This window comes from Trichoderma citrinoviride (assembly GCF_003025115.1).
Source record: "Trichoderma citrinoviride strain TUCIM 6016 unplaced genomic scaffold BBK36scaffold_7, whole genome shotgun sequence".
Lineage (NCBI taxonomy): Eukaryota > Fungi > Ascomycota > Sordariomycetes > Hypocreales > Hypocreaceae > Trichoderma > Trichoderma citrinoviride.
Genome location: NW_020194715.1, coordinates 264,536 through 292,535, shown reverse-complemented (window position 1 = coordinate 292,535; position 28,000 = coordinate 264,536). Strand labels below are relative to the sequence as shown.

General features: G+C 53.0%; 11 protein-coding genes across 11 annotated transcripts; 8 read left to right on the top strand and 3 right to left on the bottom strand.

Moving 5' to 3' along the window:
* Positions 1-1,171: 1,171 nt before the first annotated feature.
* Positions 1,172-1,504, top strand: BBK36DRAFT_1099154 (hypothetical protein; the record flags this gene model as incomplete). The annotated part of the gene is made up of 1 exon (XM_024889131.1): positions 1,172-1,504. A coding segment is annotated over one exon (333 nt), but the record flags the coding sequence as incomplete, so codon positions are not given.
* Positions 1,505-2,518: 1,014 nt separating this feature from the next.
* Positions 2,519-3,103, top strand: BBK36DRAFT_1119671 (ankyrin; the record flags this gene model as incomplete). The annotated part of the gene is made up of 2 exons (XM_024890615.1): positions 2,519-2,659; positions 2,837-3,103. Coding segments are annotated over 2 exons (408 nt in total), but the record flags the coding sequence as incomplete, so codon positions are not given.
* A 1,239-nt stretch (positions 3,104-4,342) lies between these two features.
* Positions 4,343-7,034, top strand: BBK36DRAFT_1135325 (catalase). Its single transcript, XM_024892603.1, is given in 5 exon segments — positions 4,343-4,383; positions 4,432-4,445; positions 4,456-4,585; positions 4,710-4,941; positions 5,006-7,034. The coding sequence occupies 2 exon segments, from the start codon at positions 4,723-4,725 to the stop codon at positions 6,998-7,000; spliced, it is 2,214 nt and encodes a 737-aa protein (XP_024749488.1). The 5' UTR covers positions 4,343-4,383; positions 4,432-4,445; positions 4,456-4,585; positions 4,710-4,722; the 3' UTR covers positions 7,001-7,034.
* Positions 7,035-7,770: 736 nt separating this feature from the next.
* On the top strand, positions 7,771-9,340 carry BBK36DRAFT_1200239 (Glucooligosaccharide oxidase). Its single transcript, XM_024897122.1, has 3 exons — positions 7,771-8,030; positions 8,160-8,307; positions 8,376-9,340. The coding sequence occupies exons 1-3, from the start codon at positions 7,780-7,782 to the stop codon at positions 9,333-9,335; spliced, it is 1,359 nt and encodes a 452-aa protein (XP_024749487.1). The 5' UTR covers positions 7,771-7,779; the 3' UTR covers positions 9,336-9,340.
* A 2,125-nt stretch (positions 9,341-11,465) lies between these two features.
* Positions 11,466-13,407, top strand: BBK36DRAFT_1118496 (thiamine pyrophosphate-requiring enzyme; the record flags this gene model as incomplete). Its single annotated transcript, XM_024890481.1, has 3 exons — positions 11,466-11,630; positions 11,744-13,079; positions 13,148-13,407. The coding sequence occupies 3 exons, from the start codon at positions 11,466-11,468 to the stop codon at positions 13,405-13,407; spliced, it is 1,761 nt and encodes a 586-aa protein (XP_024749486.1).
* A 2,862-nt stretch (positions 13,408-16,269) lies between these two features.
* On the top strand, positions 16,270-17,307 carry BBK36DRAFT_1091147 (cyclin-domain-containing protein; the record flags this gene model as incomplete). The annotated part of the gene is made up of 2 exons (XM_024889028.1): positions 16,270-16,665; positions 16,747-17,307. Coding segments are annotated over 2 exons (957 nt in total), but the record flags the coding sequence as incomplete, so codon positions are not given.
* Positions 17,308-18,090: 783 nt separating this feature from the next.
* BBK36DRAFT_1119379 (hypothetical protein) lies at positions 18,091-18,963 on the top strand (the record flags this gene model as incomplete). The annotated part of the gene is made up of 3 exons (XM_024890579.1): positions 18,091-18,406; positions 18,486-18,590; positions 18,671-18,963. 3 exons carry the CDS (start codon positions 18,091-18,093, stop codon positions 18,961-18,963), a joined length of 714 nt encoding a protein of 237 aa, XP_024749484.1.
* Positions 18,964-19,162: 199 nt separating this feature from the next.
* Positions 19,163-20,343, bottom strand: BBK36DRAFT_53683 (Thioesterase/thiol ester dehydrase-isomerase; the record flags this gene model as incomplete). The annotated part of the gene is made up of 2 exons (XM_024898223.1): positions 19,163-19,966; positions 20,020-20,343. 2 exons carry the CDS (start codon positions 20,341-20,343, stop codon positions 19,163-19,165), a joined length of 1,128 nt encoding a protein of 375 aa, XP_024749483.1.
* Positions 20,344-21,381: 1,038 nt separating this feature from the next.
* Positions 21,382-22,483, bottom strand: BBK36DRAFT_161710 (aquaporin; the record flags this gene model as incomplete). Its single annotated transcript, XM_024897719.1, has 4 exons — positions 21,382-21,537; positions 21,587-22,127; positions 22,182-22,380; positions 22,423-22,483. The coding sequence occupies 4 exons, from the start codon at positions 22,481-22,483 to the stop codon at positions 21,382-21,384; spliced, it is 957 nt and encodes a 318-aa protein (XP_024749482.1).
* A 1,494-nt stretch (positions 22,484-23,977) lies between these two features.
* BBK36DRAFT_1119335 (hypothetical protein) lies at positions 23,978-25,723 on the bottom strand (the record flags this gene model as incomplete). The annotated part of the gene is made up of 2 exons (XM_024890575.1): positions 23,978-25,264; positions 25,358-25,723. 2 exons carry the CDS (start codon positions 25,721-25,723, stop codon positions 23,978-23,980), a joined length of 1,653 nt encoding a protein of 550 aa, XP_024749481.1.
* A 1,000-nt stretch (positions 25,724-26,723) lies between these two features.
* Positions 26,724-27,540, top strand: BBK36DRAFT_1119248 (hypothetical protein; the record flags this gene model as incomplete). Its single annotated transcript, XM_024890567.1, has 2 exons — positions 26,724-27,298; positions 27,384-27,540. Coding segments are annotated over 2 exons (732 nt in total), but the record flags the coding sequence as incomplete, so codon positions are not given.
* Between the last annotated feature and the right edge of the window lie 460 nt (positions 27,541-28,000).

The window sequence follows — 28,000 nt, the reverse complement described above, 5'->3', positions numbered from 1 at the left end:
CTTAGTCCTCAATCTCGTTACCCCGCTTGCTGCCTTTTACCTACATTCTCTGCTTGACATATTTCGCATCTCCGCTTGATTTAAGCAGGATGTGTACGATACAATGGTCTCGTCTGAGCACGAGAGGACTTTACATCAGGCAGCGAGCGATTGCGCCGATCTATTTGAGCAGTATCTTAGCCTTGAGCCTGGTTCTTCTCGCCATGGCCTCGCCGAGGAACTTTGGGGTCGATTCAAGCTCTGGGCGGCCTATACTGGAGTCCTTGCCGCCTCGCGAGCATCACTTGACGCACGTCTATTAGGACAGGCAAATATCAAGGCCATGTTGCTCGAGTTGCTGAATATGATCTACGTCAATTTGGAGTATGGTATGTTCCCCCTGTCACATGCAACGCGACATTGTTTTTGTAACGCATCTTTCTACAGAGCTTGCGGCCAAGCGGGATAACACGATACGCCTCGACGAGACGCTTGACAACACGGAAGAGAGCTTAGCATTGAGCGTCGGATTGGAAGCCGTTGAAGAAGCAGTGAAACGTCTTCATTCTCTGGGGTCGGTAATTCGGAAGACTGTGCTTGTTAAAGACCAACAGCAGTGGCTGTTGGATGAGAGTCATTGCTACACATCTTTCGTTAGATATAGGTTTCCGAAAGCCCAGCAGTCACTTGTCGACCAGATTGGGCGATCTCTACATGTCAGGGGCAAGTCTATGTTCTACCGACAACAATACAACAGGCAGCTGGCAGCGAAAGGTCTTCTACATCCTGTTTCGGCTGAGACGAGTGACGATATTGCGCGAACAACTGATAGTAACGACTCGGATATGCCAGACGCGATCCGGGGAGGTGGGGGCAATGCCATGTCTTACACTACTTCGTGGAAAAAGAACAGAGAAGAATATGAGGCTATCACGCGCATGCGTGGGTCGTGTGATTCTTCTAACAACACTGAGTGTTCCAGCAGCGGAGACTCTTTCTCGGAGGCAAGTGGCTCAGACGAAAGCTTCATATATCCGCAGCAGCCGGATGTGGAAAGGGGACAACAGAACGCCTCATGCCCGGTCTGTTTAGAGCCCGTGAACCTGTTCAATTTACCGAAACAAGCATTCCGGTATGTGGTGCTTCACCTGGCACTCTCCGCGAATGTCGCATCTAATTATAACTCAGCGATCATATAGACCGGGATGTCGAGCCATACGTTTGCATCTCCGAAGAGTGCCAAGAACCCCTTCGATTCTTTGCTCATCTGGACGACTGGGAAAATCACATGCAGACAATGCACACCCCCAACTGGGCACAGAAGATACACACCACGACCTGGTACTGCGACATTGACACCTGCAACGAGAATACCGGTGGGAAAAAAGGGTTTGCCGATAAAGGGGCCTTTATACAGCACTTATCGATAGCTCATCCAAAGAAACTCACGAAGCCGCAAATATCGGCAAAAGCAAGGAGGAACAGAACCACCAAAGCCAGGGATTCTCTTACTTGTCCCCTCTGCGAGTGTCGTCCGGAAAGCATAGAGCCATCCTCAGAAGATGCGTGTAAACAGCTAGCAGAGCATATTGCCCGAGAGCTCAAACGCCTAGCATCTGCCTCATCTTCTTATTTGGAGTATGAAGCTGGAAGTATATTCCTCGACACCTACATGTCAGGCGAGCCGGGCGAAATAAATCACAGCTTGTATGAGGAGCCCTTTGAAGATACTGAATCATCTACCCGAGACGAAGCGGAGAATTTGCTTGAAGCCTTTTCCAGCCCCCCGGAACTCGAGGAGCCGGTCATTTGGCCGACATGTCTCACCAGAGTATATTATGCACGCGACACGACGTTGGAATCATTCACAGCGGCACTGCAGCGGCTGCACAGAGAGAGGATGTCTGATCGATACAACGAGATGATGGATCAAATCAACTTGCAAGAGCCGTACATGAAAGCTCTCGCCATCCGATCTCTGGTATGGGTCACGTTCGCAAAGAGGCCCATGACTGGCCCGGAACTCCAGCATGCCATAATAGTGAAGGCTGGTGACAGGAGCCTTGATGAAAGAAAATTGAGAAGCATTGACGACATCATCGAAGCGTGCGCTGGGTTTCTCGTAGCCAACGCGGACGACGATACCCTCCGACTTGCCGACGAATGGATGGGCCGCTGGATCGAGGAAACGTGGCCAGACTGGCTGCGCGATGAGCCCCGAGGTATCACTGCTACTGGTTGTCTCGCGTACCTGTTGTTTGACGCTTTTGGCTCGAGCTTCTGCCCGTCTGGTGAGGAGTTTGAGGAGCGATTAAGGTCGTATCCCTTTTACAGCTATGCCGCACACAACTGGGCTCATCATTCTCGAGGCGATATACGAGGAAACCCTCTGATAGGGGACTTTCTACAGAGCGAAGACAAAGTCTCTGCATCGTATCAGGCATTGATGGTTGAGAAAGGCTCCGAGGGCTACAGCCAAGTACCGCCGTCGCGCGTGACGGGACTGCATCTGGCTGCTTATTTTGGACTGGTCCTGACAATGCGGGATCTGCTCCAAGACACGGTCAATCCGGACGTTATAGACAGCCATGGAAGAACGCCTCTATCTTGGGCCCTATCTTGGGCCGCTGAGAGTGGCAAGACGGGCATTGTTCTCACCTTGCTGGAGGAGGGTGCTGATGTGAATATTCCGGAGGGCGAAGGAGGTTTCGCGCCTCTTTCTAGGGCCGCGTGGGAGGGGCTTTTTGAACTCGTGGAAGCACTGTTAAGATTCGGTGCAAACATTGATGCCACGGACTCGAATCTCTACACGCCTCTTTTATTGGCGACTTGGAACGGCCATCGCGCGATTGTTAAGCTACTGGTGGACAACGGTGCATACATCGACGCAGCAGACGTTTCCGGGCGCACACCGTTGTTACTGGCAGCAAAGAACGGTTATCATTCCATTGCTGAGCATCTCCTTGAACACGGCGCAAACATTGAGTCCAGAGATGACGACGGCAACTCGTCCCTTTCATGGGCTGTCAAGATGGGACACCGGGCTGTTATCAAGCTGTTGGTTGAACATGGCGCGGATGTACAAGCGGAAGATGATCGAGGACAAACACCGCTTGCATGGGCGCTTGAAAATGGTAAACAAGATATTGTTAAGCTACTGCTTGAAACAGAAGCCAAGTTTGGGCCTGTTCAAAGAGATCACGGCGACTCGCGTTCACGGGCTGAAAGTTCGGCGAAGCATGGCAAGAATAAGCCACCACAGTCTTCCACAGACGAGGATTCGGCGCCGTCTTCAGATGACGAAGAGAGCGAGAAAGACGAAGAAGGGCCTGGTCAAAGAGATCACGGCGACTCGCGTTCACGGGCTGAAAGCTCGGCGAAGCATGGCAAGAATAAGCCACCACAGTCTTCCACAGACGAGGATTCGGCGCCGTCTTCAGATGACGAAGAGAGCGAGAAAGACGAAGAAGGGCCTGGTCAAAGAGATCACGGCGACTCGCGTTCACGGGCTGAAAGCTCGGCGAAGCATGGCAAGAATAAGCCACCACAGTCTTCCACAGACGAGGATTCGGCGCCGTCTTCAAATGACGAAGAGAGCGAGAGAGACGGAGAAGGTACAAAAGTGAAGCCCCGGGACAAGGGAAAGGCGCCGTCGACGGGATCGCCCATCAAGAAGCCCATCAAGAAACCCATCAAGAAGCCCATCAAGAAGCCCCAGGCACCTCGTTCCCTGGATTACCAGAAGTGGCGACGTCTGAGGCCGAGTGAATAGATGCAGGTGCACCTTCTTGACGTCCTCGGCCCAATACTGTCCTTTCGGACAGTTTACTCCAGCAGTCCGAGATGCGTTTGCGACAACAAAGCGAAGGTAACAGATATCGACGACTGTTTTATTACATTCAGATGAGACCATAGTAGAAACAGAGCAGTATTTGTCAGACACTACTACCTTATATACTAGCTATATCGCTCGCCGTAGCTGGATAATTGTTAGTCTTGATAGTGTCCTGGGTTTGAAGTGGTTATTGCCTTGCATTGGCCGACAGCATCGCGCAGATAATTCGGAGTACTGTGCTCGGCAATACACTTAGCCGCGTGGAACGAGCACGACTCCATTCCGCACTGTCCAAGGCATCGTTCAATTACATCATGCCGGTAGGTCGATCATTACCCGAGCAATGGTGGGATAATGAATCATCAAGCTACCATTTGAGAGCTCGGAGAAGCACAGCACGGGAAGTGGGATGCTAGAGCTCTTGGACTGAGGGGAAAGTTGTTGCATTTCCGGCATTTGCATCTCCAGTTTCGGCATCGCAAACTTGGCGAACCACGGCATGAACTGAACTAATTGATGGTCGAATCAAACGAACCACTGATATTCTCTGAATTTTCAATCACCGAGCACAAAGTGGGATCGCAAAAACCGGGACCGATTCTGCCTCTAGCTGGGTATCGATGTATCATCTGTCGCAAAGCTTGTAGGAGGGAGAGCGACCAAGCTGTCGGCGGTCGTTGACGTCAATCTAATATCACAACCAAGACGTTGATGTATGAGTGACGGAGTGACGGCTTGCCGCACAAATCGCCACTCATCATGATCTCATGGCAAAAACCCTGTAAGCGGTTGCCCGTTGTGCACGCCGTATATAAGGGCAGTTGCGAATGGCGTCTCTGTGAATGTACGTGAGAACTCTTCGCAGCTCTCAGCAAAGCCTCCATCAATCAAGTGCGCCGTGATACAACATGTCCAACATCATCCCGCCATCGGTGAAGCAAGCAGTCATGGGCCAGAAAGAAGCGAAGGCAGACCAGCTGGCGAAGCACATGGTCGAGCCAACCAAGGACAGCCGGATCACGTCTGATTTCGGCACGAAGCAGAACAGCACGGATGACTGGCTGCGGATCGCTCGCGATGACCAGCTTGGACCTTCACTGCTAGAGGACCCATTTGCACGTGAAAAGGTAGATTTTTTGAGCTTCTATGTTCGCTTCCTAGAGGCCTGGAAACTAAACATTGCATGTGCAGATTCACCGATTCGACCATGAGCGTATCCCCGAGCGTGTAGTCCACGCCCGAGGCACCGGAGCCTTTGGAACGTTCCGACTATTCGAGTCCGCCGAGGATGTCACCTTTGCGCCCGTGCTCACTGACACATCCCGCGAGACTCCCGTCTTTGTCCGCTTCTCGACTGTCCTTGGAAGTCGCGGTTCGGCCGATACCGTCCGCGATGTGCGCGGTTTCGCCGTCAAGTTCTACACCCAGGAGGGCAACTGGGACATCGTAGGAAACAACATCCCCGTCTTCTTCATCCAGGATGCGATGAAGTTCCCGGACATTATTCACGCCGGAAAGCCGGAGCCTCACAATGAAGTCCCCCAGGCGCAGACGGCGCACAACAACTTCTGGGACTTTGTCCAGATGCACAGCGAAGCCACGCACATGTTCATGTGGGCCATGTCGGACCGCGCCATCCCTCGCTCATACCGCATGATGCAGGGCTTTGGCGTAAACACATTCACACTCATCAACAAGGAGGGAAAGCGCTCATTCGTCAAGTTCCACTTCACCCCGGAGCTGGGAGTGCACTCGCTGGTGTGGGACGAGGCGCTGAAGCTTGCTGGCCAGGACCCTGATTTCCACCGCAAGGACTTGATGGAGGCTATCGACAATGGAGTGTATCCCAAGTGGAAGTTTGGTATCCAGGTGCTGGACGAGAGCCGCGAGCACGACTTCGATTTCGACATCCTTGATGCTACCAAGGTCTGGCCCGAGGACCTGGTACCTATCCGGTACATCGGCGAGCTTGAGTTGAACAAGAATGTGGATGAATTCTTCACTCAGACCGAGCAGGTAGCTTTCTGCACCAGCCACGTCGTGCCCGGCATCGGCTTCTCGGACGACCCCCTCCTGCAGGGCCGAAACTTTTCGTACTTCGATACCCAGCTGAGTCGTCTCGGCGTCAACTGGCAGGAGTTGCCCATCAACAAGCCTGTCTGCCCCGTCATGAACTTCAACCGCGACGGCGCGATGCGCCACACCATCTCCAAGGGCAAGGTCAACTACTGGCCCAACCGCTTCGAGGCCCAGCCCCCGGCCACGCACGCCGAGGGAGCCTACGTCGACTATCCCGCCAAGGTCGCTGGCATCAAGCAGCGGGCCAAGAGCGCCAAGTTCCAGAATCACTACTCGCAGGCGCAGCTCTTCTTCAACTCGCTGTCCGAGGTTGAGAAGAACCACATGCTGGCGGCTTTCTCGTTTGAGCTTGATCACTGCGACGAGCCGGTGGTGTATGAGAGGCTTGTGAAGCGACTTGCTGACATCGACCTTGGCCTGGCGCAGTCGGTGGGCAAGATGGTTGGAGGTGCGCTGCCGCAGCAAGCAGGACGGCCGAACCACGGGCAGAAGGCAAAGGGTCTCAGCCAACTGGAGTTCCTTCCCGAGAAGCCCATGATTGCCTCAAGGCGAGTCGGCATCATCATTTCCGATGGATATGACCCCGTTGCCTTCAACGCCATGTACGGAGCGCTCCTCGCAGCCAAGGCCGTCCCGCTGGTCATCGGCACTCACCGTTCAGAGACATTCCCCGACGGCGAAACTCAGGCCGGCAAGGGCGTCGTTCCTGACCACCACCTGGAGGGCCAGCGCAGCACAATGTTCGACGCCCTCTTCATCCCCGGCGGCGTAAAAGCCATCGCCGAGCTCTCCAAGAGCGGACGGGCCCTGCACTACATCCGCGAGGCATTCGGCCACCTCAAGCCCATCGGCGCCACGGGAGAGGGCGTGCTGTTGGTCGAGAAGGCGCTGCAGATGCCGGATCGAGTGGCCACCTCAAGTGACCACGAGGCCGTTGAGAGCTACGGTGTGGTTACACTGAAGAACGTGCACCCGGAGCATCTGAAGGAGATTGTGACCGTTGCCAAGGGCGCTTCAGGGTTCCTGGACAAGTTTGCGTATGCGATTAGCACGCATCGCTGCTGGGACCGTGAGCTTGACGGGCTGAACACCATGGTTGCGTACTAAGGGGTCGAAGTTGGAACGAGGAGGACATGAGACATGATATCTGTATAATTTACTTGTACATGGATGGCAATTACCACCTATTGTAATGAATGAAGATTGATGTAAATAAGCTTATTCGAACCTGTCAGACTTTAACCGAACAACCTGTAGCTATGCTCCTGGTTGTGCTACTGCGTGAGGTGACATCGCCTGGAAATAGTGAGACGCAAGGTTATTACCAATTGGAGGGCGTTTCGATTATTCATGCACGAGCCATGGAAACAAACTCACAAGGTACCTTATCATCCTACTTGAAATGTAATTCGTACCAACGTCAAAACTTTGTACTAGTAGTACCACTCACCAGTGTAACCCCAGCTGCTCTCAGATTTGGAAGCAGCTCTCACATACTACTCACGTACGTTCTCTCGCTTTGTTTGAACATCTCATATGATGGCAAGATATTGCCGGCACCGCCCTCAACTCTTCGCGAAGAGATCGTCAGGCAAACGAGGCCATACGCAGTATGACAAGGAAAAACAAACTCGCCTGTTGAGACCCGTAGATACGGGGCAGATGCCCGTTCGTCTTTGCTCTGCTCGTCCGTTTCCACAAGAAAACACTCTTGTTCGTATTTGCGGTGTAGCATTCATGACAGGGGTACCAAAATCGACCTTCCCACACGACGGGGTAATCTCCATGGCTGTCAAAATCGTAACATGTATAAAGAAAGTAGCCTCCCCAGCTGGGGAAACTGAAAAGAGCGCATCGTGGGAAGCGCAATAAAATCCCTTCTCGCCATGGGCAACTCGAATTCCACACTGCCGATCGAGTCGTGCATACAGAGCGTTTGCAACGGACGCCTCGAGTGCTACCATGTCCCGACGAGTAACCTCGATACGGCATGGACCAAGCTGTACAATCTTGATCTTCCGCGGTATCCCGATATCATCGTTCGGCCGAACAATGCGACTGAGGTATCTGGCGCGGTGAAGTGCGCGCATGATAATGGGTATAAAGTCCAGGCTCGGTCTGGCGGACACTCTTATGGGTATGAAACAAGGGTTTTTCTCGAGTAAACTTCGCCGTTTCTCCTGATCTGACATTCCGGATGCAGCAACTTTGCTCAGGGGGCGGGTGACGAGAATGGCATGATGATCGATCTGGTCAGTCTTCAGAGCTTCCAAATGGATAACAACACCTGGCAAGCGAGCATCGGCTCGGGGTTCAGACTGGATGGACTCGATAAGCTGCTGCATGCCAATGGCGGCCGGGCTATTGCCCATGGGACATGCCCTGGGGTTGGTGTTGGAGGACACGCAACTGTGGTAAGTAAGATATATATGTAACAGCAAAGATGATATCTCACGTAGCCTCAACTGATGGCTTTGAACAGGGAGGATTGGGCCCCATGTCGAGAATGTGGGGAGCCGCCCTTGACCACGTCCTCGAAGTCGAGGTGGTCACTGCCAATGGCACCGTGGTCCGGGCAAACGAAGAGCAGCACCAAGATTTGTTCTGGGCTATCCGGGGTGCCGGAGCTAGCTTTGGCATCGTGACGGAATTCGTCCTCAAGACGCACCCGGAGCCCGGCAGCGTTGTCGAGTACACCTACAGCTTCAGCTTTGGCGAGCAGAAAGACATGGCGCCTGTCTTTGAGCAGTGGCAGGAGTTGGTCTACGACCCGGACCTCGATCGACGTTTCTCAACGCTCTTCATCGCAGAACCTCTGGGTGCTCTCATCACCGGCACGTTCTATGGCACTAAGGATGAATTTGACGAGACGGGCATCGCGAAGAAGATTCCTGTGGGCGGAGACGTAAAGCTGGCCGTGGTAGATTGGCTGGGCAGCTTGGCGCACATTGCTGAGACGACGGGCTTGTATCTGAGTGATTTGGCCACGCCGTTTGCCAGCAAGTCATTGGCATTCGGCAAGAACGACAAGCTGCGCAAGGATTCGATCGACGAGCTGTTCACGTACATGGACGACACCGACCCCGGCACTCTGCTGTGGTTCATCATCTTCAACTCCGAGGGTGGCGCCATGGCCGACACTGCGTACAACGCAACCGCCTACCCGCACCGCGACGCGATTATGATGTACCAGTCCTATGCCATCGGCATTCCGCTGCTGAACCAAGGCACGAGGGATTTTGTCTCTGGCGTCCATGATAGGATCAAGAAGGCGGCTCCGGAGGCGAACACGACGTACGCCGGATACGTGGATGTGTCGTTGAGCAGAGAGGAGGCGCAGTGGACGTACTGGGGCGACAAGGTGCCGAGACTGCAGGAGATCAAGAAACTCTATGATGGGAGCAATGTGTTTCTGAACCCTCAGAGCGTCGATTTGCCTTGAGGGTGAATGAGGGAAAAGGGGGATATACATATGAGCCGTGGTTGTGGTTTCTCGCTGGTGAGAGCCGTCTTTTCAGTGCTGGACAATACCTAGCTTTCGAGACGGGGGCTCGTTGGCTCCGAGATGTGTTGTATACCTAATGGAATCGGGTAGTTGAGAACATATCAGTGTGACGAGTCCGAATGGGGATGCAGGAAGATGGATTGTTGGTTGATGATGGCCTGCCGGATAAATGCAAGATAGGCAGAGGTGTAGAGTCTCCCCAGTCCATCCAACAGAGCCATGCCTCGGTTTGATGATCTATCGGTACTGCTGCAATAATCGTCTCATCCCAGGTCTTTGTAAGAGTCACGAGGTATATTATAGATGTGAAGCACTAGGTATGCAAGGAGGTGACTGTTAATGTCGCAGCTCAAGTGTGAATTGATGGATTGAGTACGTACCCTGATGGTTCGCGAAGCCGAATGGGCATAACGTGCAGGGAGGGAGTTGGGCAACCACCCGAGCCCCGCCTTCCCCATCTAGGCGGTGGACACGAGTGGAGGCAACGGCAACGGGAGCAGTTGCATCTTTAATATCAACAACGTCAGGACCGAGGAACAAACAGCAGGAGCAGCTCATCCGCCTCTTATCTACGTTTGCCGTATCACTCACACCACTTCTCTACATAACTTTACCTCCATACAATTTCACTTTTGATATCACACTGCATCAGCTCTTGTCGCCTCTACAGTCAGACTGAGACTTGTCTGCTCAGCTTAGCTCATCGCCCCCTGTCCCATCTCCTTCCCACCACTTCTCCACTACCCCGCGTTACCGCAGCTCCTCCTTCCCTCCCTCTTGCTACCCAGACAGGCATCTAATCGTCAGTCCATGCGCCAATCGGGGTTTCACCTCCCCCCCAGCGGCCAGCCGCGGCACAAGTTGCCAGATTGCTCAGATAGGCGACTACAGGGTGTTTCATAGCGATCACGAGGCGCCGGACGGGCATCACCGGACGTTGCGCGGAGGCGCCCTAGACAAAAAGACAAACCGATTAGATAACGGTTTGAGTCGTGTGGGTAACGGCTCCAGACATCTTTCGTTTTTACTGCCCGACATGGCTTGCGCGCGCCCTATTGCACTTGTAAGGCGTAGTCAAGCGTACCTAGGGAGTCAGGCGTAGTCAGGCCTCTGATATGCCCACTGCGCGGTCTTGGTGCATAACCTCCATTGGCGAATACTTGGCCGTTGTTGACTGTCACTCGACATATTACTTTACTTACATGCAGCCTCCTGTCATCTGCATCAGGACTTTCTCCAGCTCGGGCATCTTTGACTGGGCAGCTGGGTCACTTCTTTCTCTCTCTCTTCTCTTCCTCGATTCTCTAACATCTACCTCTTTTCTCCTCCTCCAATCCACATCTTCCTTCGCACCACCACTCCAACATCCCCACGCCAAAGGCACTCTCATCCCACGTCTGCCTCAGAGAGCCGTACGGCTAATACCACCCTCCTAATAACTCCCCGCGCAGACTGTTCAAGTAAGTATCAAGATCCCGCATACATGTATCAAATAGAAAGCATCTTCCTCTCTTCCCACGTCTTCTCCATCACACTTTCTTATGTCATCCGTCGCGGATACTTTCCGGTTTCTATCATGCCTTACACCATGTCTATCCGAGCCCGATGCCGAACACACTCAGCCGCCCCCTCACAAGCCACTTCCCCTCAACTCATGACTTACTGATCGCCAACGCACCAATCCCCCTACACCGTTTCTGCCTTTTGATACCTCGAACATAGCATCTATTCCGTCTAGTGTGCTTCATGCAACTAACTTCCCCCAGAGCGGCCGTCCAATAGCGAGGCAGAATGACTCTCCTGCAGCGATCCGGGGCGTCTCTGCCGGCCCTTTGGAGAAGCCGTCCTGCGGTGCCGCTCATCGGCGCCGTAGCTTCAAATCACAGCACTTACAGCCAGCCGCCCTCTCGGCTACGGAAATACTCTGGATCTAGCCTCACAACCCCAAAAACCGCATCAGCCCGAGGGCGCAGTCTCATTGATAAGAGAGCAATTCCTTCCACCGCGATTGTGAGCAGCAGCAGACAAGCCTCCACCGCAGCCAGGGAGAAGCCAGACTACCAGAACATGTACACGGCCTCTTCGGCCTTCTTCGAGGCGCTGTGGGAGGCCGGTGTCACTCACTGCTTTGTGAACCTGGGGTCGGACCACCCGAGCATCATCGAGGCCATGGTCAAGGGTGCTCGTGAAAAGAAGGGCAACTTTCCACGCATGATTACCTGTCCCAACGAAGTACGTTCATGTCCCTCCCACAGCTTATCATATGCTAGTAGATGTAGACCATACATCATTTGATCCTGCACAGCTTAATCTGTACCAGTAACAGTGCTGACCCTGCCGCTTAGATGGTCGCCATGTCCATGGCTGACGGCTATGCTCGACTAACCGGCAAGCCTCAATGTGTCATTGTTCACGTCGACGTTGGTACACAAGGTCTGGGAGCAGCCGTGCACAACGCCGCCTGTGGTCGTGCCCCCGTTCTCGTCTTTGCTGGCCTATCGCCATTCACTCTCGAGGGTGAGCACCGAGGCAGCCGTACCGAGTACATCCACTGGATCCAGGATGTTCCCGACCAGAAGCAGATCGTCGCCCAGTACTGCCGCTACACCGGCGAGATCAAGACGGGCTCCAATGTCAAGCAGCTGGTTAACCGTGCTCTGCAATGGGCCAAATCGGGACCTCAGGGACCGGTATATCTGTATGGCGCTCGGGAGGTTATGGAGCAAGAGATCAAGCCCTACCAGCTGAGACAGAGCGACTGGAACCCCGTGCACCTTGGCAGTCTGCCCAAGCCAGCCGTCGACACGATAGCAGATGCGCTTGCAGGTGCCAAACGCCCCCTGGTCCTGACGGGTTACGGCGGCAGAAACCACAAGTTCCCCGGAGCCTTGGTCGAGCTCGCCAACATCGTTCCCAACCTGAGGGTAGTGGACTGCGGAGGCAGTGACATGTGTTTCCCCTTTGACCACCCTGCCTCTCTTGGCCTCAACTACGGAGGTGAAAAGTCGGTTGCCGACGCCGATGTCATTCTTGTCATCGATGCCGACGTGCCGTGGATCCCCACACATGTCAAGCCAAACCCCGACGCCAAGGTCTTCCACATCGACCTCGATCCGCTCAAGCAGCAGATGCCCGTCTTCTACATTGAGTCCCAGGCCACGTACCGCGCCGACAGCCAGCTTGCCATCGAGCAGTTGACTGAGGCTCTCAAGTCCGGCGAGCACGCAAAGAAGCTGCAGGCCCAGGACGTCGCGCAGATTGCCGAGAAGCGGAAGGAAGAGCATGAAGCGCGTCTTGCTCGGATTGCCAAGGCAGCTGAGCCTCTTCCCGACGGCGGCTTCGGAACTGGCTATCTGTGCAGGCAGGTGAAGAAGCTCGTTCCCGAGGATACGCTGTGGGCCATCGAGGCCGTAACCAACACCGTCTTTGTGTACGACAACATCCAGCCGTCGACTCCTGGGTCGTGGATCAACTGCGGCGGCGGCGGCCTCGGATGGTCTGGCGGTGGTGCGCTGGGCATGAAGCTGGCCACTGACGTGGAGAATGGAGGCAAGAACAAGGGCAAATTCGTTGTTCAGATTGTGGGCGACGGCACATTCCTCTTTACTGTCCCTGGAAGCGTGTACTGGATCTCCAAACGCTACAACATTCCCGTCTTGACCATTGTACTCAACAACAAGGGTGAGTCACGAAGAATCTCGCACATCATGCCATGTTGAATGACGACTGACCGCTGTGTAACCCTTTAGGATGGAACGCCCCCCGCCGGTCATTGCTGCTGGTTCACCCCGAGGGCCTGGGCTCCCAGGCGAGCAACGAGGAGATTAACATTTCGTTTGATCCGTCACCGGACTATTCCGGGATTGCCAAGGCCGCTGCGGATGGCGACATTTTTGCGGCCCGAGTGAGCGAGAGGTCTGAGCTGGAGGATGTGCTAAAGAAGGCCATTGCACACGTCGACAATGGCCAATCAGCGGTGGTGGATGTCAAGGTTGCGTCGGGATGTTGATGAGACTATGCGGGTAGATGGTGATGGGACGATGGGACGATGGAATCGAGCGCTGCATCTCGGATAGAGGCCAGTAAAGGTTGCCTTGCCTTAGATTTGTAGAACGACTTGAACGACATTGAAGCATTTTGGCCTTGATCCCCTTGGTCGTACGTCGAACATGTCACATTGTCGAATGACACTGAAGCAGTGCGCTTGTGATGGACAAGCCAACCCAGAAGCAAACACAAAGCAGGATGCTCCGAGGCTATTTTTAGCAACTCCTGTACTGAAGCACATGCGCAGCTTCACTTCAGCTTCAGCTCCATCTCCATCTTTCCACTGCTTCATAACAGCTTCATATTTTCACATGTCAAATCATCAAATTCTCATTCCACTTCTGGCTCTCGCGCAAGGTACGCCACGTTACGTAGATAGCTGACGCCTCGTTTTCCTCTCTCTCGCAGCGAACAATGGCGTCCAGCCACGTCGTCGGCGTCTAAGACGCGGTTACCGCTTCGATTTGCGGAGGACCTATTTTTACTTACTGCACTGCGTACATTACGAGGCGTGCATGTACGGGCATCTTACTGCGTCATGCATCGAGAATTGGCCTATGATTATGGTTGAAATGTGTCGGAAGCGCAGACAATTGGTGCTTTTACCTTGTCTACGGAGTACATCGGAGAAGAAGCCAATGGGGGAGAATATAGATTGGTAACTTGCTTGAAATCATCCCACCTCAACTCATGAATGGGTGGTGATATGTACGAGGCTGTAAGCGGAAAAGGCACTCCCGCTCCTTCGCGTACCTTTTTCTCAGCGGGAATCGTCGATTCACTAGTGGAATGAGATTCTAGACCGCTTGGGACGACTGGATGGCGTAGAGGAGGTGATGCATGGAGGTGCATGGGGAGGTGCTCTGGTTGGGAGATGGTGGTGGTGGATGAATCTTGCATTGGCGTGGCGTGGATTTTTGGGCGGTGGTGGTTGGCGGGGAGTAAGAAGAGTGTGTAATAAGCTTGGTCGCTTGGATCTTGGGCTTCACTTCTGATGAGCTTGCAATATATTGTTTCAGAATGGGAATTAACAACTTGAGGTGATTTCTCAGTTGACCTTGATTCAGCTTCCTGATAATAAGTCGGTTGTCAAGTGGGGGAGCCTCTCTGTGGCGTTTGGCTTTTGGCCAGAACAAGTAATGATCTAGGCTCGTGATGATTTTCTAGTCATCTGCCAGCGAGAAAGGAAAAATAGGGGTCTCTTCAAGGAGAGGAGAAAAGGAAGGAAAAAAACAGAGGGTCTGGGTAATACTAAAAAGTAAAGGGTCCTGATGATCGGCCATCAAACAAGCTGTTTTAGGGTGTGGATGGAGCATCTCGTCGCATGCAGTCAGTCAATCGGTTCAGCTTATTGGGCGGCCATTTGCATTAGAGCAGCAGGACTATTATTTTGCTTCGTCTGCAGGTATTATGCAATGCACATGCATGCACAAAGTACAAACAGAACAAGAAAGTAGAAAAGAAAAAAACAAGGAATCACAAGCAATGGAAGTAAAAGGATGGCATGACGAGATACTGATTGAATGGATGGCGGCAGCTAGAAGGCCAGATCTCGATACGAAAAGCCACTGAGGGAAAAGCAAATTCAATTGCTTCATCCATGACCTACAAGGTGCTGTCTGTCCCTCCTCGGCTTTACTCCAACTGTGTATCAGCACGGAATCAAATCACACGTGGCGACAGACGGGCAATTTAGGCGCCGGCTCGGGTCCCTGAAGGCAAATAAGCTCCAGTCATTTTGCCTCAACTCTCGCCTCTTATTCTCCTGCTATTACAACATGTCGATGAAGGCCTAGAACAGACAAAAGAAGAAGAAGAAAAAAGAGTAAAACGAGAAAAGAACAAGCGCAGTGCCTGACTGGACGGACGCTCGGTCCACCCCAATCTTGAGTCGTGTGTGGCGCCCCCACGGCTATTTTCTCCCCTTCGCCTTCGTCGGCATCTTATTTTCGTTTATTTCTAATTTGTTTGACTATTTCGGCGGCTGCAGAGCTTGGCTGATCACGCGGTCACTTGATCCAGGCGGCAAGGGACTTCCATTCGCCGTTCCTATTTCTGATTTGCATTTGCATTTGCATTCAGAGTGTCTTGTGTCTGTTCTCCCAGACGGCGCTTCCCGATAGAATCCGCTTCCGGCGACGGAGACTTTTCCTTTGCGTGTGGCCACTGCAGAGACAGCACGAGAGAGAGAGAGACGAGCGGCGCAGAAAGCGCAAGACGAGAGGAAGACGAATCACGGACTGAAGAGGAAAAGAGACGAAGCACAGGGGAAGAAGAGACAAGACCCTTGACTTGCCGCAAGCGTCCCCGCGGGATCATGAGAGTGGCCCAGTCCAAGCGCACCCACGCCTTGCATCGACCGAGGCGCATCCACGACTGCGTCTCTTGACGCCGACGAGCCTCTGCGACACAACCGAATCTCCATTCCGCGAACCGAAATCATACAGACGAGGAGCGTCAACCTGCGATCCAAGTCGCCTTCACGCGCGCAGCCTCCACGCGAGACTCGACCCGAGCCTCCATCACGACCTCGAACCGCGACGCGCGTGCACCTTGCTGCCGCTTGGACAAACCAGCATACTCGTTGAAACAGCGAGAAAAGCAGCAACACAACACAAGCACCGCCAACAGCGCAGACGCGAGGAGGTGAGGTGAAGCCGGGCGAGGCGAAACACTTGCCAGATCCCGCGCCATGTCGTCCTCTGCCGCAACCGAGACGCAGCAAGTCGAGGCCACTGCGGCGATACAGTTGCAGCAGCAGGAACAACAGCAACTGAAGCCAGATTCCTCCTCCCTCGAACCCAGTCCCGTCCACGACCCTCCGCCGCGACCCGTTCCCTCGTCCGATCCGCGGCTATCCATCGACCATGAACGAAGAACCCCGAGCCCGCCATCCGCCGGCAGCAGCAACGATGAGTACGACCTGTTCAAGCTCAAGCCCGCCGACGCCCTGCAGCTGCTCAGCGCCGGCGTCGAGCTGCTGGTCCGCATCACCGGCGACGTCCCGCCCACGCCTCCCCCGAAGACGCCCACCGATCCCCAGATGAGCAATATGCAGGCCGAGAAGGAGAACATCGTGCGGTCGTATTCGGAGAAGAGCCTTGCGCGATTACGAGTCCAAGCCCTGAGAGAGGAGCAGGAAGAAAAGCTTCGGAAGCAACGGCAGCAACAGCAGCTCCAGGAGAAGCAGCAGAAATACGCCCATAGGAGCGACTCGTCGGTAGGCAGACCAAGCAAGCTCCAGGCGTACAGCGCGTCCATGTCAGCACAGCTGATAGCCCAGCAGGACGCCTACGCGCAGTCCATCGACGGCGTGCGACTGAAGCACGACTCTCTGCGACGCGCGAATCCCTCGTCCTCGGCCCCGAATCTGCATCCGCCGGAGCCGTACATCGTCGTCGGGGCAGACTCGCAGCCCCTGAACCTCCAGCACGGCGCCATCACGCGCAAGTTCTACAGCAAAAACGAGCCCCCGATCTCGGTCAACCAGTATCTGCAGCGGCTGCACCAGTTCTGCCCCATGAGCACGGCCGTCTACCTCGCCACATCACTGTACATTCACCGCCTCGCCGTCGAGGAGCGCGCCATTCCGGTAACGAGACGGAATGCACACAGGTTGGTGCTCGCAGGCTTGCGGGTGGCCATGAAGGCGCTCGAGGACCTTTCGTATCCGCATACAAAGATTGCCAAGGTCGGCGGCGTGAGCGAAGTCGAGCTGGCGAGGCTAGAAATCAGCTTCTGCTTCCTTGCTGGATTCGAGCTCGTTGTGAGCGCGGAGCGGCTGCAGAAGCATTGGGCGGTACTGAGGGAAGGCAAAATACAGCGGATGGTGGATGGCATCGAGGTTCCGCTACTAAAGCTGGACAAGAAGAGGAAGACGTCTCGCGAGGTGCATCAGCTGATGCAGTGATCCGATGTTGGGACACACGGAGGGTGGGATACATGTGAGGGAAAAGGTATCGGCATATTTACTTTTCTTGATGTCTCCTAGGATTGGAGTTTTGGCATTTTATTCTGGCTTGCTCACTTCTCTTCTCTTCTTTTATATCTTTGGCTGGTATCTGGCATTCTTGGCATTTGGCATTTGGTGGGCATGGGAGATGCGGACGATTTGGCACAATAAGGTATTTTCTTGCTTTCTTTCTGGCTGGACGATTGCAACGGGCGATACGATATTGGAACCCAAAGTGTCTCGTTGGATGAGTTGGGAGCGTTATATCCTTGTTTTATGCACAGAGATACCCAAGACGGGGGGCTATTCCGCAGCGATAGTTGTATGACATTAGCATCTCTACCACTGCCTGAGTCTTGTGTAAACTTGATGTCTTGATGGAGGATCAGGTGCAGACACTGCATCTTTAACTAACCATGCGAGGTAAATGCCTCCCGATACTTTCTTCTTCAAGGCCGGGTATACGATGCTCCCGGCTATCCATTATCACGGACAAGCGTCGCCGACCCGGTGGGCCCGAGTTGCCGGCCCGAAGTGAAGCTGATCGAGTGCGGCCCGGGCCAGAAACCCGAGTTGGACGGACCAAAAGGGCGTCCCTCCCTCTTTTTCTACACAATGAATCTCCTGCTCCTGTTGTCTTCTGCTCGAGTGTCCCATCTCACTGTGGCTGATTCATGTGACTGCGTATTCAGCATGCCCCTCCCTTCCACAGCCCGTCGACGCCTAATCCTCCTCACACAGGTCCTCATCGGCGCCCCGGCAGCCACATTCGCAGGCCTCGCGCTATGGACCCGAAACTGCTCTTTCGAACCGTTCGGACCGGAAACCGATCCCTTGTTCAAGCATCCGATCCTGCAGGAGGTGAATCCGAGGAACAACCCGAGCACGCACGACTGCTGCCTCAGAAGGGTGCCGTTTGAGCGGCTGAGGCCGGAGTTGCTCGAGGACGCGAAGCGAGGGGGGAGTGCCCTTGTCGAGGAGTTTGCGCGGGGGATGTGGGGAGGATTCGGTTTGTTTTCTTTCTTACTCATGTCAAGTGAGGGGAGTTGTAGAAGGGTTTTGTTTGTCAGACTGATTGTTGGGTTTAGGGTATGCTGTGCAGAGGAGGGTGATGGGGTTATTGACGAGGGGACCTGAGAAACATGCGAGTCTGTGGTCGCCGGAGGAGTTGCGACAGAGCAAATACGAGCCCGGTATAAATTACCTCATTCAACTGCACTTCCAACAAATGACATGAAGACATCCAGCAAGCTAGCCAGCTAACGCAGCACAGGAACAATCGTGACAAACTACTTCCTCGTCCTCGACAAGACGCCCACGACAATCACCCTGCGCGGCTGCCCCGCGCCGACACCCATTCGACCGCACGCGATGGATAACTTGTCTGCGTTGACGGCGGAGCTGGATGAGGGTCGGAAGGAGGCGGAGTTCCGGCTGAAGGCGCTTGCGTTTGATGGGGTGACGACGAGGCCGAGGGAGGATCCGTTTGGGGGGTTTCCGGGGGTGCTGCATCGGCTGTATGCGAGGGTGCTTGTTGAGACGGCGGTGGGACGGTGCGTGCGGTAGAGGATTGGAGGGGTCTTGGAGTTAAGCTGCGTGATGGAGAAGAGGCTATGAGGAGAAACGTGGAAGGTCTAGGAAGTGTGAGTTGTGGCTGAAGATGATTCCTAGTAACGGATGAAGAATTAAGAGAGTTATATGTGAAGCCATCCTCAAGTTCAAAATCTACAATATGCTTGTGAAATAGAGAAGAAGAGGCAAAGTTCTATAGCTTCTCTGTTGCCCGCTTTCCCTCTCGAGGCGCCGTAAGCCCATCCTGATACCCGCTCGCGACGTGCCTCCCCTCTGGGCTCCATATCCGGCTCTCCAACACGGCTCGACCGGCACTCACCCGCGGCCAGCACACCTCCTGGATCCACCATCCATCCTTCATCACGGCCTCTTCCGCGTTGACGTGCACAAGGAACGTGTAGCTCAGGCTCGCCGCAACCGCCAGGTTGTAGCCCCAGCCGAGGTGGTTCCCGATCGTGAGGAGCCCGTTCCGATCCGCTTCGAATGCGTGACAGAGGACATGCGCGTTTGCGTCTTCCGCGGGAACGGGCTTGTGTAATCTATACAGCAGCAGTTCACGGCGTTCCGAAATCGGTTTATCGGCGTTCCAAGAAGACATGTCCACCTTGTACATGTCTACGATGGGGAAGCCTCCATGTCCCTCATTCGGAAACAGATCATTGAGGATATCCATGTCAAGCTGGGGACTCGCCTCCCATTCGTCAGGTCTCCTCCGCGAAAGGATGTGCGCGAAACGCTCTTGCGCAGAGGTCAATTGCTCGTCTGCAAAGTTGGGCGCAGGACGCTTGAACGTGACGTGGCAGCTGAAGCAGATGGGGCCGAGAGGGAGGTTCGCGTCGGAGAGGGGAAACGGGCCTCTGGGGGTTGCTGAGGTTTGTGTGGGTTGGCGGACTGTGACGAGGCATGTCTGAAAGGAGCGGCCCGATGAGAGTTTGGATACGGAGTAGATGAAGGGCCGGTCTGTGTATCCTCCGTACGTGAACACGCCTTGTATTGACTAAACCATTTCGTCAATGTTGGTGCTATTGGAATGACATAGAGCAGACTCACATGAATCCCAAACTTGCCTCTGTTATACTCACGAGACGTTCTGTTCGCCTCCTCCTCCTCCTTTGCCTCCACGATGCGAGCAGCAGCCAGCGGTGCCTGAATATACACATGGCCCCCATAGGCCTTGAAGTTGCGAAAACTCGCGGCTTCTTCCGAGACGTCAGGTCTGTCCCACGGGAGCTCGGCGCCGGGCTGCCAGGCGGGCCGATGGCTCATGAAGCGCTGCGTGGCGGGGGAGCTGTCGTCGCTAGGGAGGCGGGACATTTCCATGGCTTCGAGAAACCCGAGTCTCTGGGGTTTTCTCAAAGTGCTGGTTGGCGCCATTGCATTGAACTGAAGGGGGGGTAATGATGTTGGATTCTGTTGGATGGGCGATGTTGAGCCGGTGAGTATTGAAACACCATCAGTGACCGGTTCGGGCACGCTTATATCAGTCGCTACGGCTGCTCATTAGAGTTGTAAGTAATACCCACCTGCCGAGGTCCAGGATAGTCCAACTAGTGAGCCTATTTCACCAGCAAACGATGTAGTCTAGAAGGCAGAATTGAATAGGAAACGTAAGCGGCAGCTCTGCTTGCCGGCCATAAGAGTGTGAGAGCCTCACAATGTTTAGCCCTTTCTGTCGAACGGTTTCCCCACATTCTCCGCTCAGAGCGCCCGTCTCAACCCGGTCATGTTTTCCACTTCTCACATGGGTCGACACTGTGGGCTGCATCTCTCGTACTTATGTCAGATGTACTGGCAGATAGAGAGACTCATCAAATCAAACAACAGCAATCACATCAAGGATCAGCATGAAAAGTTGAGCTCCGGCCATTTAGGGCAAATACCCTCTCCTCTTGTAGATGCGCATAGTACTACTGTCCAAGAGAATAGAGATACCAAAGTCCAGAGGGGAGATGCGCACAGTCGAGGCTTACGCAGTTAAATCTATATAAGCGCATGACAAGTGTCCTACGGCAGCACGATACTCCATGTCTAACAAGCCAAGAGAAATCAGGTGCCAGTAGAAGCCCTTGTAAGCCACTATTGTCCGGCTAGGATATCTCACGGGCACATTGGCAGACCTGTGAAAGCACTCGTGTGTCAAGCTCGAGGTCTCCAGTATCATGTTGCATAACTTTGAATGAGAGGATTGGTCGAGATATTGACTTATACACCTAAAACTCCATAGTAACTAGGTACAATTATATAGTTAGAGACGAAAGCTTGCGAATAGAGTACTGAATGCCGCACGCTATTACAGTAGGTGTATATAAGACATATCTGCAGCATGGTTATATCCACTAAATATATCAACTACCTGCCAGTATATCAAACTGGAAAGGTCCAGTGATGCTTCAAATGTGCATCTTGGGACTTTCACACCATCACCGGCTTTCCTGCCTTGACCCGCTTGCCCAAGACCCGTGTGAAGCCCATGTATGGCGCATTGATAGGACTGTCGCCCGTATAAATGAATGTGTCGTAGAGGAAGCCGCCGAAGAGACAGCCCAAGAATGGTGCAATTACCGGAACCTGTCCAACATCAGTAGCCGCTCAGAAAGGGTTTGGAAATCCCACATACCCAGAAGTAATAGTCGCCTGCCGTCCACACTTGGTGCCCATAGCCAACTGCCCAAGTCATGATACGAGGACCCAGATCTCTCGCAGGGTTGACCGCGTAGCCAGTGTTGGAGCCGAAGCAAGCTCCGATTCCATAGAAGACAAAAAACAAGCCCAGCGGAAGGAAGTTCCCAGCACCAATATTCCCATCATCTTGGAGAGCGTATAAGCAGAATAGAAGGATGGCGCTTCCGGTAAACTCGTCAAAGAATTGTCCCGTCTTGGTCAGGAACGGCTCTGGATATGTGGCAAAGATGCCTGCAGTAGACGTGCTCAATCCGACTGTGCGTACGCCATGGCCTCCCTCGTACACGTCAATGGCAGATTTGTAGTTCCCATATACAATGAGGGAGGCTACCATTGCACCGAGAAGCTGAGCAAGGACGTAAACTGGGAGTTTCTTCCAAGGGAACTTGCGGAAGACGCAGTTGGCGAGGGTGACAGCTGGGTTCAGGTGTGCACCGGATACCCCAGCGGAATAAACCCCAAGCATCAGACCCAAGCTTATTCAGGTAGTTAGCATCACTGTGGTGTATAGGAAATGGAGAACAACATACGCCCATCCCCAATTAATGTTCTGCCAGTCTCCCTTGGCGCCTTGTCCAAGCACAACTTGAGCTATAGATCCATCGCCGAACAAGACGAGGATCAGGACCCCAAAGAACTCGGAGAACGGCTCACGCATGACTTGTCGGAGTTTGAACCAGGTAGTGGTACGTTCTTCAGACTCGACAACTTCCACTATGACCTGGTGGTCTTTTGTGATGCCATCTTGAGAGGGAGAGGAGTTCTCCTGACCATTCTTCAAATCCCCTTCCACATGGTGTATGTGGTCAATATGGCTCATGTCGACAGCCATGTAGTCGTGAGGTTGTGACTCGATATTTGGAGTCTAGTAAAGCGAGAGAACAGCAGGTATTAGATATGGATCGGTCGTTTGGGCTCTTGAGCTTGAGGCTGCCGAGGAGAGGTTTTGAAGGCATATATATATGTACATATGGTGATTGAGATTCAGACGACATCTTCCTCCTGCAGAACCCAATCTTACGCGAACGTAGGGAAGCATGGAGCGGCATGTTCTGGCCTCGGGCAGCGCGAAAGTCATGAGATGTCGAAATGTGGACATGTCATCTAAACAGATGCAGCTGAGCAACGGCGGCTCGCCTTCACTTTCGGTGTTGAGCTGTCCTCTAGTCACTGTGGCACTCCAAGATGGCAGGTTCATTGCCGGTTGCCCCCAGCAGAAGAGGCTCCAGAGTGTCACGATGATCAAAAAGACACGGGTCTAGACCCTTGAATCCAATAACCCTTGGATTTCAGCTTTGTTTGCTTCCACTAGTCAAAGCGAAGCGAATCATACCATGTCGCGCCACACTGCAAGGGGGGTTCTCAGCCATGAGCCATTACACTGCTTGGCTGCAAAAACTGTCATTATTGAGCCCAAATATTCCGACAATGTGCATACCTACCGAAATAAAAAACAAGCAGGGAGAACTTGTATGATCTCTTTCCAATACAAGCATAGCCACGCCTACGCCGTAGCCGACAGAGCCATTTCCACCTTGCTCACTTTCAAGCAGGACATACGCAGTGTAGCATCACTACTATCATATTCCATTGACATAAAATATTACAGAAAAGGCAGCCTCGGATGCTGGCCCAACGCGCCGGACCGCTAGAAATCATGGGCCGACCCGTTGTCACTCCAAGTACCCTTGTTCATGCACAGGCGTGATCTGGTAGGGACACTTGATAGAGCCGGACCACAGGACAGCGATTTGTGAAGGAAAGCATGTAATAGGAAAGCCAATTTGAATCCAGCAAAAGATCCTTTACTACCCTGTCCTTGTCTTGCTGCATCTCAGCGTGTACATCGATGTAATTGACGTTGAGGACGTTGGATTTGTTACCACACGGGAATCACTGGTACAAACAGCCATCATCAGCTTGATTCCGGTTTCTATCCCCTTCTAAGTTCTACTACCAATGGCCTATCATATCAGCGGGGTTCCTCCTATGCTGGGCCTATATACGGCATCAGCATACTCGGTTATGGATCCTATGTATGACACTTCCTCCCCCCCTGCAACTCTTTCGGTGCTAACGTTTGTCTTTCTTAAGGCTCCATGGAGGTCTACATATGGGTTTCTGCAACATTGTCTTTCTCGCATACCTGTCTAAGGTTCTGTCGGAAAGGCTTGATGGTGAAGGACCCGAGATTCAGCAGCGTCGTAATTCACTTTCAGAGACCTGTTCGAGATCAATGCCACAATGGAAGCAGATTACATATGCCTTCTGGGAGATTTATTGAAATTAGAGTTATATAGCGAACCCCACGGTCATCTGAGATTCATTAATTCCAAACATATGCCCTCCCTGAAGTATCCCATGCCCCTAGCGTCTCTTGCAACGGCTTGATAATATTCTCACAATACATCCTTATAAAATCCTTCTCGTGCCAGAATCGGAGAGCTCCAGCACACACTTGCAAACACTGTTCAATAACTTGGCTCTGGTAGGGAAGCAGACGCCTAGAGGTAGCCTGCAGCCATTCGATAGCAACCATCATTCGTGCCTGTGGCGATGTAGGAATTGCTTTATCCATCTTCGCACACCAGATATCAAGCGGTTTGTGGTGCCAGATCTCCAGCAAGAGGATGGCAAGCTCTGTTAATGCAGTTTTGGGGTCTGGGCCAATAGTACTGCACTTGACAGCATCGTTCAAGGATGGCAGAACTTCGCTCATGAGCTGTTCAATGAAAGGCGAGCTATTCGACGTGACGGACCTTTCTTGAGGCGTCAATATCTTGATCTCGTTGCTGTTGAATGGCAGACACAGCCACCACGTCTGCTGTAACTGGAGGATGGAAGACGCCACGTTCAGAGCCAAGAGTGTCTGTTCCTTTGGGAACATCTTGGCGTCGTCGTCATGACATCCGGCCTTGAGGATATCCGACAGGGTTGTCGGGCTTGCGAAATCTCGATTACGTTCCGCCTCTCCTTCGACAAGGAAGAGGTCGCTGTTGCTTAGCTTGAGCTTCAAGACGTGTCCCGTCTCTTGCAACTGAGACACGTGCCGGCACAATCGTGTCACAATCCTCTCCTTGGGCATTGGTTCAGCATGTTGAACAATGACAACCCTCGTCGTATTCCTGCCCTTGACCACGTTCTCTCCGCTGTCATTACCGTCATCCTCACGGACGTTGACATGAGTTTCCTGCAAGTATCCTTGGTGGTCAAACAGAAGGCTGAATTCCGTTTCGTCTTTCAGCTTCCTCCGCCTGCCGCTTTTGAGCGGGATCCTGTTATCGAGCTTCATAAAAACCCTGTGCTTGTTCTCGCAGCTACAGCTACAGCCTTTACGCAATGCTTCAAACAGAGGAGCTGCGTGTTTCTGAATTCTGGAAAGCTTATTCGCCAGTTTCTGGGCCTCGTCCGAAGGATGCCTCGATGTGTACTCTTGCTGCGTTTTCATGCTGTAGATGAGCTCCTTCAGAGAGAGTCGATCTTCGCTCAGTTCCTCAACCAGCTGCTTGAGGCTCCCTTTCTCCATCGTGAAGCTCAAGCGCTCTCTGAAAGCGAACGATGAGGCGCCTACTGGATTGTGCTCCAAAATGGCCTTCAAGTCATCTTTTGCAGACTGATGGTGAAATCAGCCATGCACGTCCAGAAAATGTGGGTATGGAGACAGGCAAACCTGTGGTGGTCTCTTTATATGGCCTAGTTTGCTCACAATCGACTTCAGGCAAGCTTCATATCTTGCTAAGATATCATGAAAGGTAACAAATAGCTGGCCAGATCCCAGATATTCTTTCATCTCGTCGGCATTTTTGGCATTTTGGAGAACCTTAATGCATTCCTCTTCGGTTATGTCTGATTTGTTGACTACCTCTTCGACCCCTGCGCTGCGTAGCAACTCGAGAACGTTGAGATAGAAGAAGGTTCTCTGCAGTTTCAGCCGGTAAATGAGTGTATCTAGCTGTCCGTGGAACTTCATAAAGGTTGCCACAGTGCCTTTTCCCGCCTTGTAGTGTTCGAGGGCAGATATAGCCAGCGGTATGACTCCGAGGACCACCCCGGCAACCTCAAAGCCCGACATTGTGAATTCAGATCAAGGAATGCAACAGAAGGACTTGCAAAGCAGACAAGAGCAGTCTCAATGGACTACACGTAAGTTCTTGCGGCTGAAAGAGGGGTAGCTCTTTGTACGAGTGCTCCCGTGATGCTGTGGAGGGCTGATGCAGTTTACGATTGGCCGGCTGCTGAGCTTTGCCTTCGCATCCCTGCGCGTCTTCGAGCCCCTCATGAGCTCAACTGTCTCGAGTAGACTTGGTTCACATTATCCCAGCATGGCTGGTGGCTCAACACCTTGACTACCATGGAGCAAATGGATCCGGCACAGCTCTCCAAGGTCGGAAAGAGGACATCAGACAAACTTACCCAACTGACTGCCCTTCTGCAGCTCAGCCAGTCAACTAAATATCGACAAGTAGTGACAGAGGAGCAAAGATTCAAGGTGTGGGCGCACAGTCTTGGGCTCTACCACCAAGGACACGCATCTCTCGACTACCGCGTTCGAGACGCCGAGGTAGTGAAAGCTCGACTTACTGAGATTCTGGAGGAACTTGAAAGTCATGTATGTAGCCTCGAATCTCATATGCTCCACCTTACCAGAAAACACTCTGTGCCGAAGCGATCCGATACCCATCCCTCACGCAATCACACAATCACAATTCTTTAGTCAAGCTTGCATTTCTAACTGTCGAGTATAGTTACATAATCTTCTCGCTATATTACGGAATGAGCGTTTGCCCTACGAACAACAGGCAATCGATAAAGACGAACAGTAGGAAGACGAGGAAAGCGATGGCACAAACTCAGATACAGAGAGGGACGGTTCATCTCAAGCTAGCGCCGTATCTTCCCCAAGTAACGATAGCTCTGTTCACGAGGTCGACTTTCGCCTAAAAGGAGTCACAGAAGCTTTGGACGCGCTTTACAGTCTGGCAGCCAAGATCAGGAGCCCTCGAAATAGGCCACAGCGCACCATAGAGGATCTGTACAAGCATGTGCCGGCCGATATAAGGACGGCTTACATACGAGAGCGCGAGGAAGTCGAGATTGCAGCTGTCTCGTTTCTCAATCGCCAATACATTCTGGAAAGCACGGATATCAGAGCAACCGCAAATGACGTCGAAGATGTACTGGCTTATTATACATCCACTGATCACTGGCTCATTCGAAGGACTGGCGTTGCCAATTCCAGGCGGAAACAACAGTTCACCTACTGGAAAGAACATGTCATTCGACTGAGTCAGACGCGAGCAGAGTCACCCCCGCAAAAGGCTGGGCAGCCGAACACCGTTGCCGAAGAGCCTGTAGAAGTTCCTTTGCATCTCGAGCATGCGAAGAGTGAGGCCCACAAACGAGTTGAGATACCAGTTATCCCGATTTCGAACACAACGGCTACAAGGCTGCCACCAGACTTCCTCAAATCGGATGACCTCAGGTCGGCCATTTCTCACCAAACACGTGCATCAACAGCCGTCGGCCCCGAGGGAAAGAAGCTGGAGTGGCCTGACCCGCCACAAGGGGAGCGAATAGCTGGATACTATATTTGTCCCTACTGCAGGACTCTATGCCCCGAGAAATTTCTTCAGAAACATCTGTGGATGTAAGTAGTACGCATTGGTATCCACTGGGATATTTAATCTAACCTTGATTTACTACAAAGCGTACACGTCATACATGATCTGCAGCCGTATCATTGCACATATGAGCAGTGTCAAGACCCTAATCGCATCTACGGAGATCGACAAGAATGGATCGACCACGAAAGCCAACACACACGCGTGTGGCACTGCCAAGAACACGGCGAAGAGTTTGAAACCCAACCAGAATACGTTCATCACCTGAAACAATCCCATCCGAACACTACACCAGAACAATTCTCGCCCGCTCTGCTCTCTGTTGTTGTTGGTCCCTCAATGATGATACGCCGAGACTGTCCCTTTTGCCCCAGCGCCTTCGCTGACATACCTCAGATGCAGTCGCATCTGATCTTCCATCTTGAACGGCTTGCTCAGCTTGCTTTGAGTACCAATCCGCAGGGATCTGACGAGGATAACGAGCCCGATCATTCATCGCAGAGTCACCAAGTGCAGCTACGGGGTCGGCAAGATTCAATGCGCAAAGATTTTGATACGCAAGAATACGATAAGCATTGGAACCGCATTATAGATCGAGACAACTCGAGCGTGGTCGAAGATATGGCGGTACTATGCGAAGGAGCGCTCGATCCCGTCCCGGAGCTTCGTCCTGGATTCAGGGTTAGCGAATGGGTCCGGAATTTATCAGCCGGGGACTCTCCTGACGA

Bases quoted from the DNA above. Each gene is read 5' to 3' on its own strand.
- BBK36DRAFT_1200239 (XM_024897122.1), top strand. From the start codon at position 7,780: ATGGGCAACTCGAATTCCACACTGCCGATCGAGTCGTGCATACAGAGC. The intron at 8,031-8,159 runs GTATGAAACAAG...CAGTCTTCAGAG, and splicing joins TCTGGCGGACACTCTTATGG to CTTCCAAATGGATAACAACA. The intron at 8,308-8,375 runs GTAAGTAAGATA...GGCTTTGAACAG, and splicing joins TTGGAGGACACGCAACTGTG to GGAGGATTGGGCCCCATGTC.
- BBK36DRAFT_1135325 (XM_024892603.1), top strand. From the start codon at position 4,723: ATGTCCAACATCATCCCGCCATCGGTGAAGCAAGCAGTCATGGGCCAG. The intron at 4,942-5,005 runs GTAGATTTTTTG...TTGCATGTGCAG, and splicing joins ACCCATTTGCACGTGAAAAG to ATTCACCGATTCGACCATGA.